The sequence below is a fragment of the Papio anubis genome, chromosome 14, assembly GCF_008728515.1.
Source record: "Papio anubis isolate 15944 chromosome 14, Panubis1.0, whole genome shotgun sequence".
Lineage (NCBI taxonomy): Eukaryota > Metazoa > Chordata > Mammalia > Primates > Cercopithecidae > Papio > Papio anubis.
The window spans coordinates 91,234,202-91,247,461 of NC_044989.1; the positions used below are offsets into that span (position 1 = coordinate 91,234,202).

A 13,260-nucleotide genomic window follows, 5' to 3' on the forward strand; every position below is an offset into this window, starting at 1 on the left:
CATTGATAAAATGCTCTTAAAGGCCCTTTCCAGCTTTAAAGTTTTAAAGTATATCAAGATAACGGTTTTTCCAGGGCAGTGCTGTGTGAATTATTTCTAAGTTTTTTTCTTCATCCCCAAGTTTGTTTAGTGGCATTTGGTAAGTAAATTTATAAAAACTGTAAAGGGAAGAATTGGAGAAAAGATTAGAACACTTCAAGAGACATTACTTTGGCACCACCTGCTGGATAAGCTTTCACATTTTTTCCTGTGCATAAACTTCCATTGCAGCTTCTTGTTCCTTGTTCAAAATGATTTTAAGGAAATACTGTCAAAATTATTTACATCGGAATTCAGATATAAATCAGGTCAGCCTCCGACCAGATGTAAATATCAGGTCAGTCTCTGTTAATGTAGCTGTGAATTCCCTATCACTTAAGGGGCACGGAACTTGCCCTGGGTAACTTCATTTTAACACAAGTGAATCAATCCTGGAAGGTGTTTGAATTTCACATGCTGTTTGTTTCAGTTGAGTCTCAGTCACGCCTCAATCACTGCTGTACCTTTCACGTTAACCTTCGCTGTCTCCTGAAGGCTATGCACCAGGCACCGTAGATACATTATCTGACTTAACCTTCTCTAACAAGCAAACAGCACTTTGTCAACCAAACTCCTCTCTCCTCAGGACTTCGAGGACATTAATTCCAGGATGATTCCCACCAGTATTATACCAGCCTTGCCACCTGCCAAGAGGGTAAACTGTCAAATTATTTGACCTCTCTCTCCGTTTTCTAATCTACAAACCAAGGGAAATTATACCTCATTGGCTACTGTGAGAATACAGTGGTTACCAAAGCCTGGCACTCTGCAAGTGCTCCCACGTCTCCCAAAATTGTCATCACTCTTATGACAACAGCCCTTCCTTTCCCTCTGGGACCACTCATCTTGTCCCTCTCACTCCTCATCTGTCAAAGCTGGGAGAATGTCCATGAAGAAAATTCCCCATGTCCCATCTACTAACAGCAAGATGGATTTCTTTTTTAATTAATAAGATTAAGCTGTAGCCCAAGAACACGTTTCTCTAGATTTTCTGATATATAGCCTAATTAAGGCACGATGATTTTTACATAGTTATGTTGAATATGTTTACCTTAGAAAATTAGGGGTAAAAATGAGGCCCCAGGGTATGGTGGGTCCACCAGATGGAAATAAATTCCGGGTGTCTGAGGACCCTGTGGGTGAGGGTGGCCCTCCCCACCGCTATACCTACTGCAGAATGGTCACATGAGCAAGAAATAAACTACTTGTCTTATGGTTTTGAAAGGTTAAAATCAAGCTGTGACCACAGCGTAGCTGAGCCTCAACGCTAACCATGTGTGCCACTCCGGTGCTTTTCTACTCAATCCTTTCTTTTTTTTTTTTTTTTTTTTTTTTTGAGACGGTGGAGTGCAGTGGCCGGATCTCAGCTCACTGCAAGCTCCGCCTCGGCTTACGCCAATCTTTCCACCTCAGCCTCCCCGAGTAGCTGGGACTACAGGCTCGGGCCACCTCCCTCGGCTAGATTTTGTATTTTAGTAGAGACGGGTTTCACCGGTTAGCCAGGATGGTCTTGATCTGGATCTCGTGATGCCTCGCCTCGGCCTCCCAAAGTGCTGGGATTACAGGCTTGAGCCACCGCGCCCGGCCTACTTTTTTTTTTTTAATTATCTTTATTTCAAAATAATCATTAAGTTATAGAAAAGTTGGAAGATATAATGCGTTTTTTCTGAACCATGAGAGTAAGTCGCTCTACCTTATTTTTACCTAGACAAGCATTCACATATGTGCCGCTGTATCAGTTCTTATAAGTGTTTTTATTATAAATTCTTCATAATTTAACGGCTAGACAATATCCCATAAAGTAGCTGGTTAAACCATAATTCACTTAACTATGATATTGTTTATCTCTAATTTTATTTCTACTTTAATGTTATAATAAACACTTTTGTGCAGAAACTTTATTCTGTATTTTGAATCATTTTTTTAAAACATCACCAGAATTGACAGTATTCAAAGGTTATAAACACACTGTTGAACTTTTCACAAAAAAGGAATGAACTATATTACCATCACGAATAAGGGTGCTCATTTCATCAGACTTTGAAAGCAAAGGGATTTTACAAACATACCCCAGTATAAACTTAGGTTAATTTGATTTTTTAAACTATCCGCTATCTTTTGTTTTGCATTTCTTTACTACCACTGAGGTTGAACACTTTTCCATGTTTGATTAGCTGTGCCTCCTGTTTTAAGAATTTTATGTCCTGCCAGCTACTGGAGTCTATATATGTCTGTATGTCCCACAGATTTATATAACCTAGCACCAATAAATACTATCAAGAATCATTCAAAATTTCAGAGCATTTTTATTAAAAGAACAAAATATTAAGGCACAAAATACATCAATTTTTCAAATGAAAACCCTTCAAATAGTTATGTCCTACATTCAACGAAACTTCTTCCAAATTACAGAATAATTTAACTTTTTAAAATAGAAAAATACAACTTCTTAAACTCCTAAAATTTCTCCCCAAATAAATGAATGTTTCCTAGTTTTAAAGAAGTTTCTTCATGCAGTACTGAGCTCCAATATTATAATGTATGCTTCCTTAAAAATCTAGTTTTGCCGCTTATATACATTCAATATGTTTAACCAGTATGTTAACCTTCTTCTAAGGCTTCGTATTTTGTATTGCTTATTACATGCTTTGATCACACAAAGACACAAGTACCAGAACTAATGATTATAAATCTAGCATAGCATCTGTCAACTTTAGTCATGTACAGCCTAGTGCAACAAACTCAAATGTTTTTTAAAAAAAGGATCTATAAATCAAAATGTATATGTACATTTTTTATACTTTCAGCTTGACAGTATAGTAGTGTAAACATTGTACTGTAATACAAGGGGAAAAAGTGGTATTTTCTACAGGATGTGTAAGTTAAAATACTATTTTCTTTACAAGAAAAATATGGGAACCTTCTATCATCTCTCAAGCTTAAAAAATTCACATATTCACGTTTTTCCTTATTTTTGCAATAAAATTAATTGCTGTCTAAAGCAGATATTTAAATACTAATCTAAATCAAATCATGAAAATTCCCTTTTAAGCAAATCTCACACATCATATGAATCTAATATGAATGGCATAACTAGAACACTTAGGCATTTTGCCTAGAAAAACATCAAACCAGACCCGTATCCTCAGATTCCCTCACTCACAGGGAGACCCATCCTGATGGGGGCATGCTAAAAGTAAACTGATTTGAGTGCCTCAGAGGACCTGATGGCCAGCTTCAGGAAACTTTGAGCAGAAGCAGGGATGATGAGCTGCTCAGTACCCCTAGGTATAACTTTTCCTGATGTTCGTCCTGTGAACTATGGCACTAGAGCACCCCTCTTGCGTATGTGAGGGGCCTAAGAAGGCCCTTCATAGAAATACTCGATCCAGGTCGTCAGCCATCAAGAGATGGCACAAATATTACTGAAGGTGACAGATAGCACATGCCCTTCTAGAAACAGTATTTGTGATGAGGCTACTAGGAGGGAATTCTGCTTTCTCTGGATAGAAGAAAAGTTTGCACCGCAGCCTGGAGCTGAGCTACAGAGGTAGCATCATTTATCCCACCAGCTGTAGAAAGACATGTTTTGGTAAACATTACTAAGGTTCTGTCAGACGCAGTTTCCCTTATTATCATACTCACCATTAACTCCTCACTCCCACTCTACCAGATTTGCAGCTCCTACTGCCTGCAGGCCCAGTATTCCACATTTTAAAATTCAACTAGAGCCATATAATGAATAGGGGGTCAATCTGTCTCAAAACTTGGGGAGTGGGGTATTAGAGAAAAATGTTACTGGGCTAAGGGGAGAATACAACAGAATATAAATGCTGGGAACTGTAGAGGGTGGGAACCCTTTACTGCAGCAGAAACTGAAATAAGAAACGGAATTCACAATTGTTAAATTAGACTTTCTTTCTCCCTAGGAAGGATATCCCAAAGCAAGGGCATCTTGAAAAGCATGATTTTCTCAGTAATGTTTGCCAACACTGTTCACTTTCCACATGGTCACGACTGAAAACCCATTTGCCAATATCTTTCAAGAGATATGACTACCAGAAATAGATCTTCTTTACTACCCTCTCTGAAATGAGTAAACAAGAGATAAATTCAGAAGGTAGGCTTTTGAAAAAAAAAAAAGAAAAAAATTTGCTTGCGGCTTCACAGTGAAAAAAATTGGAGTGTTTGTGCTGGTTAAGATTTTAATATTTTCTTAATCAAATTTCTCTGAAGTCATTCTCAGTTTACAAGGTTAGAACTCCTTCAAAGACAAGACATACAAGATTCTAGATTTAATTACTATTCTATATGTCCACTAGCCCCTGTATCTTTGGTCATGAAAGCAGCAAAACATTCACATTTTCATCATACTACATTCAATTGCCTTTCAAGTTCAGAACATTCTACATTTTTAAAAAAGATATTAAAGTAAAAGATTTCATATTACACATTACAAATATACGATGTAATGAAATAAGGTACAAAACATGGTTGAAGGTTAAGAAACTATCAAATCAACAGTGATGTGGCATGCAAATAAATATATGTTTTTATTATGAAATGTAATATGCCAAGATTATGTAAAAGATACAGTTCTAATTTCCACAAAGTTCACCAGTAATGGGTCTCCCAGCTTGCCAGGTAGGAAGTGCTTTGGGGGAGCCATGTGGCCACCACCCACCCCAGCAGACTCAGCAGCATCACACGTACACATGGCCTGAGTGAGGGACAATGAGGGTAATTCTTTGGTAGTGACCCTCAAGACATCTCTCTGTGTACTTGCGTTCCCCTGAGCTCAGAGAAGACCTAACTCCATGATTTGATGTGCATGATGAGACTCAAACAAGGGCTTTGTACAGATTTTTATAAAGCCGGGCGGGGGGGGAACCTATAAATACACCTATATTCAAACATTAACTGTTTTACTTAATATCAAATCACTTCAGTACAAATGTCAAAGTACTATTGCAGCTAGTAAACCCAAGACATAGAGACACAGATATACTATACTCCAGAAAATCACAATATCTACCTCAAAGGTGACTACAAAAAAGACCAAGGGTATTCATTAAAAAGCATTTTTCTGTAATCTGGAATTGTCATATGTTCCAGAGAAAAGAGAGAGAACCCAAACCCACAGGCCTGCCACCTGTAAGCTAAGAGGCATCTGTGCAGATCTTTCTCATAATACTTTCCTCAGGTTATTTCCAAATCCAATTTATGGGATATTCAACTGACACTCAAGAGTCAGCTTTAAAAGGACTGCAGAACCCTCCTACCACCTGAATTCTTCATTTTGATACACAGACTTCCAAGAGAACACAATAAAAATTTGTTATGCAATATCAAAACAAAGCTCGCTTTCAGTCTTGATGAAGGATAGTCCTTCAGACTTAACTACATTTCACTTATATGGGTTCCAATCACATTATCTTTTCTGAAGAGAACATTTTTTCAGCCATTTCAGATCTGGTCATGATTTCCTAAAGAAAAAAAAAGAAGATATGTATCAACATGTCGATGCTACTTCCAGAATCCTAACAAAAAATTTCTAATCTTTCAACAGCCACATTTAGGGGAAGTAAATATATTCCACAATATACATGGAAATATCAGATACAGAAAATAAAAGGCCAAGTACAGTGACTCATGCCTGTAATCTCAGCACTTTGGGAGGCCGAGGCGGGAAGATTGCTTGATGCTAGGAGTTTGGGACCGGCCTGGGCAACACAGTGAGACCTCATCCTTACAAAAAATTTAAAAATTAAAAAATAACCATATAATCTATACTCTCCAATAATGTAGAGTCAGTTATCTGCTGCGAAGTTCAGAAAACTTCAACTTCCTGCTATCTAGAAAACATGTCAAGTTCAGAATCTCCGGTGAGAGGCAGGAATGGAGCTAAAATGGATTTCTTAGGCCTAGCTCACCTAGAGATTTGCCTCACTTTACTAAATTAATGTATTATTGAAATTACAAATGAATTATTTATTAATACTTTAAATACTCTACAGAAAGATGTAGCATAAAATTACTTTTAAAGGGGCATTTAAATTACTTTTAATCTACATTCTACATCTTTCTGTAGAGTTATGAATCTTTCTGTAATGCTACATCTTTCTGTAGAGTTATAAATCTTGAAGTTTAACTGTTTTACAGTAAGGCCTTCTCAAACCTTCCTGTCCCAGTACAGTCAAATAACAGACTGACGCCAAAATCATTTCCCTTCTCTTTCAACGAATACGGCTCTGGCTCCTCTTATGTGCTACAGCCGCCATACAAGTTACTACTTAGCTACCACTGACTTCCCTCCACTCGTCCTTTCTGAAAGTTAATGTTCCATGTATCCAGCCTTTAATTCTTAAACTTCAGATTTCTTCCTGCCTTGTGCCACAACTCAATGTCCATGTGATCCACAGCTAATTTTTTTCCCAAAACCTTTCCTAAATCCACATCCTCTATCTAAATTTCCTGCTTAGCAAATGAAAATGAGATAGAAACTTTAATATCTCAGCAAAAGGTCTACAAGTATCAGAGATTAACTTAGATGAACTGCCATCTTAAAATCTTTTAAACCCCTATCTATATACAAGATTTTAGAAAACCATAGAATCAAGATGTCATAAAATAATTCTTCATTTCTTTCATACCAATAAGTGTTATCTTGTTCTTGTTTGAAATGGGGACTTTATCCATAAATATTTCCAACTTTACCCACAAATCAATTCATAGCATCTTTCTGTCTGCTCAATTTATAATCTTAAAAAGTAGTTTTCAGAACTTCTTTCTGAAATACTTCTCTACTTTGTGAAAATATCAGCTCCAAGGAAATATGCAAACATATATTTTACCTCATCTGAATCCACTAACACTGGAAGAGCTCTGAAATAAAAGGGGAAAAAAGGTAATAATGTTAACAGTAAGGCCAGTGTATCCACAAAAGCCGAATACAGGCACATGCCATGGCTCACCAATTCTCACCCCGGATATCCACAGGTGACAGAAGGGAGCACCTACGCTCGCAGACAGACGTGCAGGAGTTTTCACAGCAGTGCTGTTCTCAATAGCACTCAACTGAAAATAACCCCAATGGGTAAACCGTGGGTGATTCAGACAACGGAATACTATACAGCAAAGCAAATGGATGATCTCTTGAGGGATAAAATTTAAAAAACTGACACAAGTAATCTACAGTTGTACACTTCAGGACAGCAGGACCTTTGGGAAAGTAGGCTCCTGATTTGAAAGGGAAATGGGAAATGGGCTTTTTAGGGCAGTAGCATTATTCTGTTTTTTGATCTGGGTGATGATTACACAAATGTGCTGATCCAAAAATTTTGTTGCAGACTTAACCCATTTATGAGTAAACACACTATGAAAGGTGGTATTTACAGAATCCAGCATTTGCTTAACTTCTGTGTCATTATGACCACTGTCTGGATGTCTGCCAGCGAAGGGTACTAGAGAGTGCCATACAACAGAACTTTTGCTCAACAAAGATAATACAGATAAAAAGAATGTAACGAATGTTAAGTAAGTTTAATCCAGCCTGAATGCGCAACAGAGGTCTGAGGGAGGAGAACCTGAAGGAAATGTGCAAGTGCCAAAGTTCTGCCACGAAAGAGCCACGCACAACTCCAGAGGATGCTACCTACAGTGCGGTCCATGGTGAAGCCAGGAGGGCCAGGAGACTGACTAGTGTGAGGAAGGAGCCAAGGCAGACTGTTTGGAATAATACGATTAAGGAAAATATGGGGGAGAAGACAGCGTTAGAGAAAAGGTGAACCAGAAGGCAGTCTGCTGCATGCCTGGTACTTTGTTTAGAGCTAAACACTAGCAACATCAACAATGGTCCCTGCTGTGACGTTAATGACTACTTAAAACTTATTAAGAATGATTCAGTGCATTAAAGAGGGAGATAAGCTAAGCTAATGTCACCTTCATGGGTTATCGAAGATGAGGAAATTCACAGTGAATATCATACCAATATCTCATAATACATATCAAATGGTTATTCATGATCTGTTTAAAATGTCCCATGACTTATAAAATTTTTGTTCCATTTCCACAGATGTATAAGGCGAACGCTTTTCTCTGTGTTTGAAGTCTAAATACTAAACTTGCTATGTAAATTGTACATTAATTTTGGATAGCACTGGGCTACATTTCTTGGGTTAAAGTTTTCGTAAGTGAAGAAGCAAAGGTTACCAAGAACCTAAAATTTTGGAAATCATCTTAGATTATGCAGCTCTACTCATTTCACATAAATGGTTCATGAAGACATCAAATACAGCAGTTTAAGCTTCTATACTTCAAAGGATTTTTCATAACCAAGAAGATATTTCTATCTACGGAAAAATAGTAGCGAATGGTGACTTTCTCACATGTAAAGAGAACTACCCAGGAGCCTTATTGGTTTCCAGCAAGAAGTGATGGCACAGTAGGAGGTAAGCCTGCTTACATAATTTCCTTCTAAAATGCTTAGTCATGAGTTTCCAAATCTGCAAAATAGTGGTGGCCACCTAATTTGAATCTCTCCATATAGTCTTGCTCAAAAAACCATAAAATTACTAAGGATCGCAAACAAAACCACGAAAGACACATACCTTCAGCATTACCAGAAAAACACCACAAACTTGAAATTATATGTAAATAGAGAAATAAATGTCAAATCCCAACAGATTCCCTGCTGTGACTGCAAGCTCATGGGTACAGACAGTAGGGGAAAGAGAGGGTTGAGAGACTTAGGGAAAAATAGTAGAGGGGTGGGAGGACTCAGACAACCACAGACAAAAATCAACCTCTCCAAAAAAGCTCAACGCTTAGTACCAACAGACTGAATAAAACCAGCGAATTGGAAGAAGTTCACAGCCCCTGCTACACGGAAGGGGCTCAAATCGAGCGGGACAGAAAGTAGCAGCCTTGAACGATCATTGTTTTCAGGAAAGGATCATATATAAAAAAGAGGAATATTCCTTGCAGATGTGATAGCGTAGTTAAAAAAAAAAGAAGACAGTAAAAAGTCGGGGGGCGGGGGGGTGGAAAGGTCTGCAGAAATAAAAGAAAAACAAACCACCACCAATCTCTCCTACTCCATACCATCAATGTCATCCACAAAAGAAACTACAATTCATGTGCACTGATGGAAAAAGGCACTCAAACCAGGAACCTTCATCATAAAACCTCTCAGAATGGGAAAACCAAAATCAATTCCATATAATAGTGCAGGAAAGAAAAAAGAAGGAAAATGAAAATCACAACATTTTACAGTAGAAGAAAACTATAGTTATAACACACAATACTCCAAATTAAACACAGTAACTTAAAAAGAACATTTGGTAATATTAAAAACATTCTACTGTTGCGAGCAAGTCCCCCAAAATCTGGCCATAAAAAAAAATCTCTGCAGCACTGTGATATGTTCATAATGGCCCTAACACCCAAGCTGGAAGGTTGTGGGTTTACAGGAATGAGGGCAAGGAACACCTGGCCTGCCCAGTGGGGAAAACCGCTTAAAGGCATTATTAAGCCACAAACAAAAGCATGAGTGATCTGTGTCTTTAAGGGTGTGTTCCTGCTGCAGTTAACTAGCCCAACCTTTTCATTTAATTCAGCCCATCCTGTCATTTCCCATAAGTGATACTTTTAGTTAATTTAATATCTATAGAAACAATGCTAATGACTGGTTTGCTGTTAATAAATATGTGGGTCACTCTCTGTTCGGGGTTCTCAGCTCTAAAGGCTGTGAGAACCCTGATTCCCACTCCACACTCTATATTTCTGTGTGTGTCTTTAATTCCTCTAGCGCCGCTGGGTTAGGGTCTCCCTGACTGAGCTGGTCTCAGCATTCTACAGTGAGAAATCTAAAAACCAAGAGCAGAAGTAGATAAAAACAAAGCACGAAGAAATTCAAAGAATCAATCATAATCAGAAAAAAAGTTAAAGAAAAAGACAAAAATGATTCCAATGATGGAGAAAATTACCAGGCACCCAAGGGAGAATAAATTCCACAGAAATCTTAATGTGTGGTAGGAAAACAACAAAGAAAATGAAACAAAGAAAGAAGGAAAAAAGGGTCACAGAGAAAGTGATTGCAATACAAGACAGCAAGTAAAGGTGGACACAAAAGGTCAGATGATTCCTTCCACAAAAAACACTGACAAAACCTGGTCAAAAACAAGTAGTTGGCCGGGTACGGGGGCTCATGCCTGCAATCCTAGCACTCTGGAAGGCCAAGGCAGATAGATCACCTGAGGTCAGGAGTTCAAGGCCAGCCTGGCCAACATGGTGAAACCCCGTCTCTACTAAAAATACAAAATTAGCTGGGTGTGGTGGTGCCTGCCTGTAATCCCAGTTACCCAGGAGGCTGAGGCAGGAGAATCACTGGAACCCAGGAGGCAGAGGCTGCAGAGGCTGCAGTGAGCTAAGATTGCGCCACTGCACTGCACTGCACTCTAGCCTAGGTGACAGAGCAAGACTCTGTCTCAAAAAAAAAAAAAAAAAAAAAAGTAGCTGAAGGCACTGGAAAATGACCAAGGGACATGGATCTGAGAAGCTCAACAAATCGCAAGGAGAATAGACAAAAAAAGAAAAAGACCATACCTAGGCATATCATAAACACACTGCAGAAAGCCAAATATAAAGGAAAAATCAGAAAAACAGCAAAAGATAAATGTCACATCACACACATGAGAACAATACAACTAATGACTACTTTCTCCTCAAAAACAACAAAAGCCAGAAGATACTGGAAAGACATGTTGGAAGTGCTCAAACAAAAGTCAATCGAGATTTCTACATCCAGCAAAACTAGCCTTTACAAAGGAAGGCAAAGTAAATACATTTTCACATAAATCAAACTGAGAGAATTTGTTGTCAGCAGACCTATCCTATAAGAAATACTAAAGAAAGACGTATAGGAGGACGGTCTTAGCTCATATATAGAGGAAAGAAAGAAGAAATAGTAAACACATGGGTAAATATAAAAGAATATATAGGCCGGGCGCCGTGGCTCAAGCCTGTAATCCCAGCACTTTGGGAGCCGCAGACGGGTGGATCACGCAGGCTCGCAGGATCGAGACCATCCTACACGGTGAAACCCTGTCTCTACTAAAAATACAAAAAATCCAGCCGGGCGGTGGTGGGCTTCGTAGTCCCAGCTACTCGGGGAGGCTGGAGGCAGGAGAACGGCGTGAAACCCGGGAGGCAGAGCTTGCAGTGAGCTGAGATCCGCCACTGCAATCTGCAGCCCTCGGAGAATAGAGCTTGTGACTCCGTCTCAAAAAAAAAAAAAAAAAAAAGAATATATATACCCATATTTTCCTTTTCTGATCAAGCAAAATAAAGTATGAATATGTATTGTTAGTTTCATAATGAATAGGCAGTTCTTACTTTGCATAGACTATTTATACATTAATTTCAGTTACCACAGTTTAAATAACACTAGTCCCCCAACAAGGCAGTTTGCATTCCATAGTTAAATAACACTAGTCCCCCAACAAGGCAGTTTGAATTCCATAGTTAATAACACTAGTCCCCCAACAAGGCAGTTTGAATTCCAGTAACTCATAAGCGCAATGACGTATCACTTCATAGTCACTAAGAGCTAAAATCAAAAAGGTGGACAATAATAAGTGCTAACAAAAAATGTGGAGAAGTTGGAACCCTCATATATTGCTGATAGGATTGTAAAATAATGCAGCTGCTTTGAAAAACAGCTTGGCACTTCCTCAAAATGTTAAACACAGAGTTACCATATGATCTAGCAATTCCACTTTAGGTATACAGCCAAGAGAAATGAAAATATACGCCCACGCATACCTAGAATCATCATATTCGTAATGAGGAAAACTAAAGATAAAGAGAAAATCCTGAAGGCAGCCAATTCCCCTGCCCTTGTCACCCAAAAAAATCTCAACCCACACAAATAAAATTCACATAACATGTGGTGGAACAAAGATAAGAACTGAAGCAGACATCTTTCTGAAACTATGAAAGCCAGAAGAGTCTTCATTCAAGTGACCAACCTTTTAAGTGTTGAAAGATTAAAAAAGGTCAACAAAGAATTCTATTCCCACAAAAATATCTTCAATAGAGGTGAAACAAAGACTTTTTCAGACAAAACTCTGACAGATTCACTACCAGCATACCTGCACTACAAGAAACAAATGTAAAGGCAATTCTTCAGGCAGAAGGAATATCATACTACACAGAAACTATCTAAACAGAAACCAGATGGGGGCTAGGAAGGCAAAGATCAATATGTGAAAAAAATGTTATCATACTTGGCTATTCTATTATTTACCATGGAAACAGCTATCTGGAATTCTTGTGTCAAACGGGACATAGATAAAAAGGATCCTGAATAGCTCAACGTTTCCAGAGGGGATTCCTATACTCATGTTTTTCCTCCAAAAGCTTCCTCACAATACATGGTACTGTGGTTACCTTAAAAAAAAAAAGTTTACATACGTTTGACGTTTTCCATAATAGATAAAAAATGAAATGATCCTGATAACGGCAGATCAGAAAAAGCTAGAGTGGTTAGAGGCCACTAGTTTTAAAACGGTTGCTGTACAGTGAAAACCGAAACAAGCCGGGCTTTTGTTTCCCTTGTAGTTCTGTAAGGGCCATGTCCTGGTGGTAGGGGCTTACCCAGGGATATGGAAGTATGAGGTTTGAAAAGCACATGACAAAGGATGAGAACGATCCCTTTTAAACTACAGTCTAAAATTTAGAATCAAACTCTAACAGAAGATACTTACATATCTGTGAATGAAGACGGAATATTTTCTTCTACCCACTTCAAATCTTCATCCTGTAGAAATACTTATACTTAGCATTTGCTTAATATCACCTGACAGCAGAATTTTTAAAACAGAATATATGTAAAACTGAAGTGTTTAAATGTAAATATTTGACATTCTTTTAGTTTCTACATATGTCCTAAGTTGGCACTCATGCCATACAGAAATTATGCCACTGTTTTCTTACACACGCAAAAATTGGATTTCAGATTTTTACACTTCTTGGTTTTAGTTGGATGTATGAAGTATTATTTTTTTTGTCCTGAGAAATCACAGTAAAAACACACAGTTCATTTGTAAGAGAGAAAATACCAAGGATAATGATTTTTTGCTTTGCAACACTCATTATGCCTCCTAATTTGTTCAAGTTCTT

At 38.1% G+C, this 13,260-nt stretch overlaps 1 protein-coding gene across 4 annotated transcripts in view; it reads right to left on the reverse strand.

The window, feature by feature from the left end:
• Positions 1-1,813: 1,813 nt before the first annotated feature.
• The window catches only part of TMEM87B (transmembrane protein 87B), a 66,005-nt gene continuing 54,558 nt past the window's right edge, over positions 1,814-13,260 (reverse strand). For 3 of the 4 annotated variants that reach the window (XM_031655365.1, XM_031655364.1, XM_031655366.1), the window contains exons 17-19: positions 12,846-12,898; positions 6,933-6,963; positions 1,814-5,564 (exon numbers count right to left, since the gene is read on the reverse strand). In XM_031655365.1, the coding sequence (XP_031511225.1) occupies positions 5,505-5,564; positions 6,933-6,963; positions 12,846-12,898 (144 nt within the window). In that variant the 3' untranslated portion in view covers positions 1,814-5,504. Of the gene's footprint in view, positions 5,565-6,932; positions 6,964-12,845; positions 12,899-13,260 lie in introns of those variants that run through there. The other variant, XM_021925206.2, reaches the window with a different exon arrangement.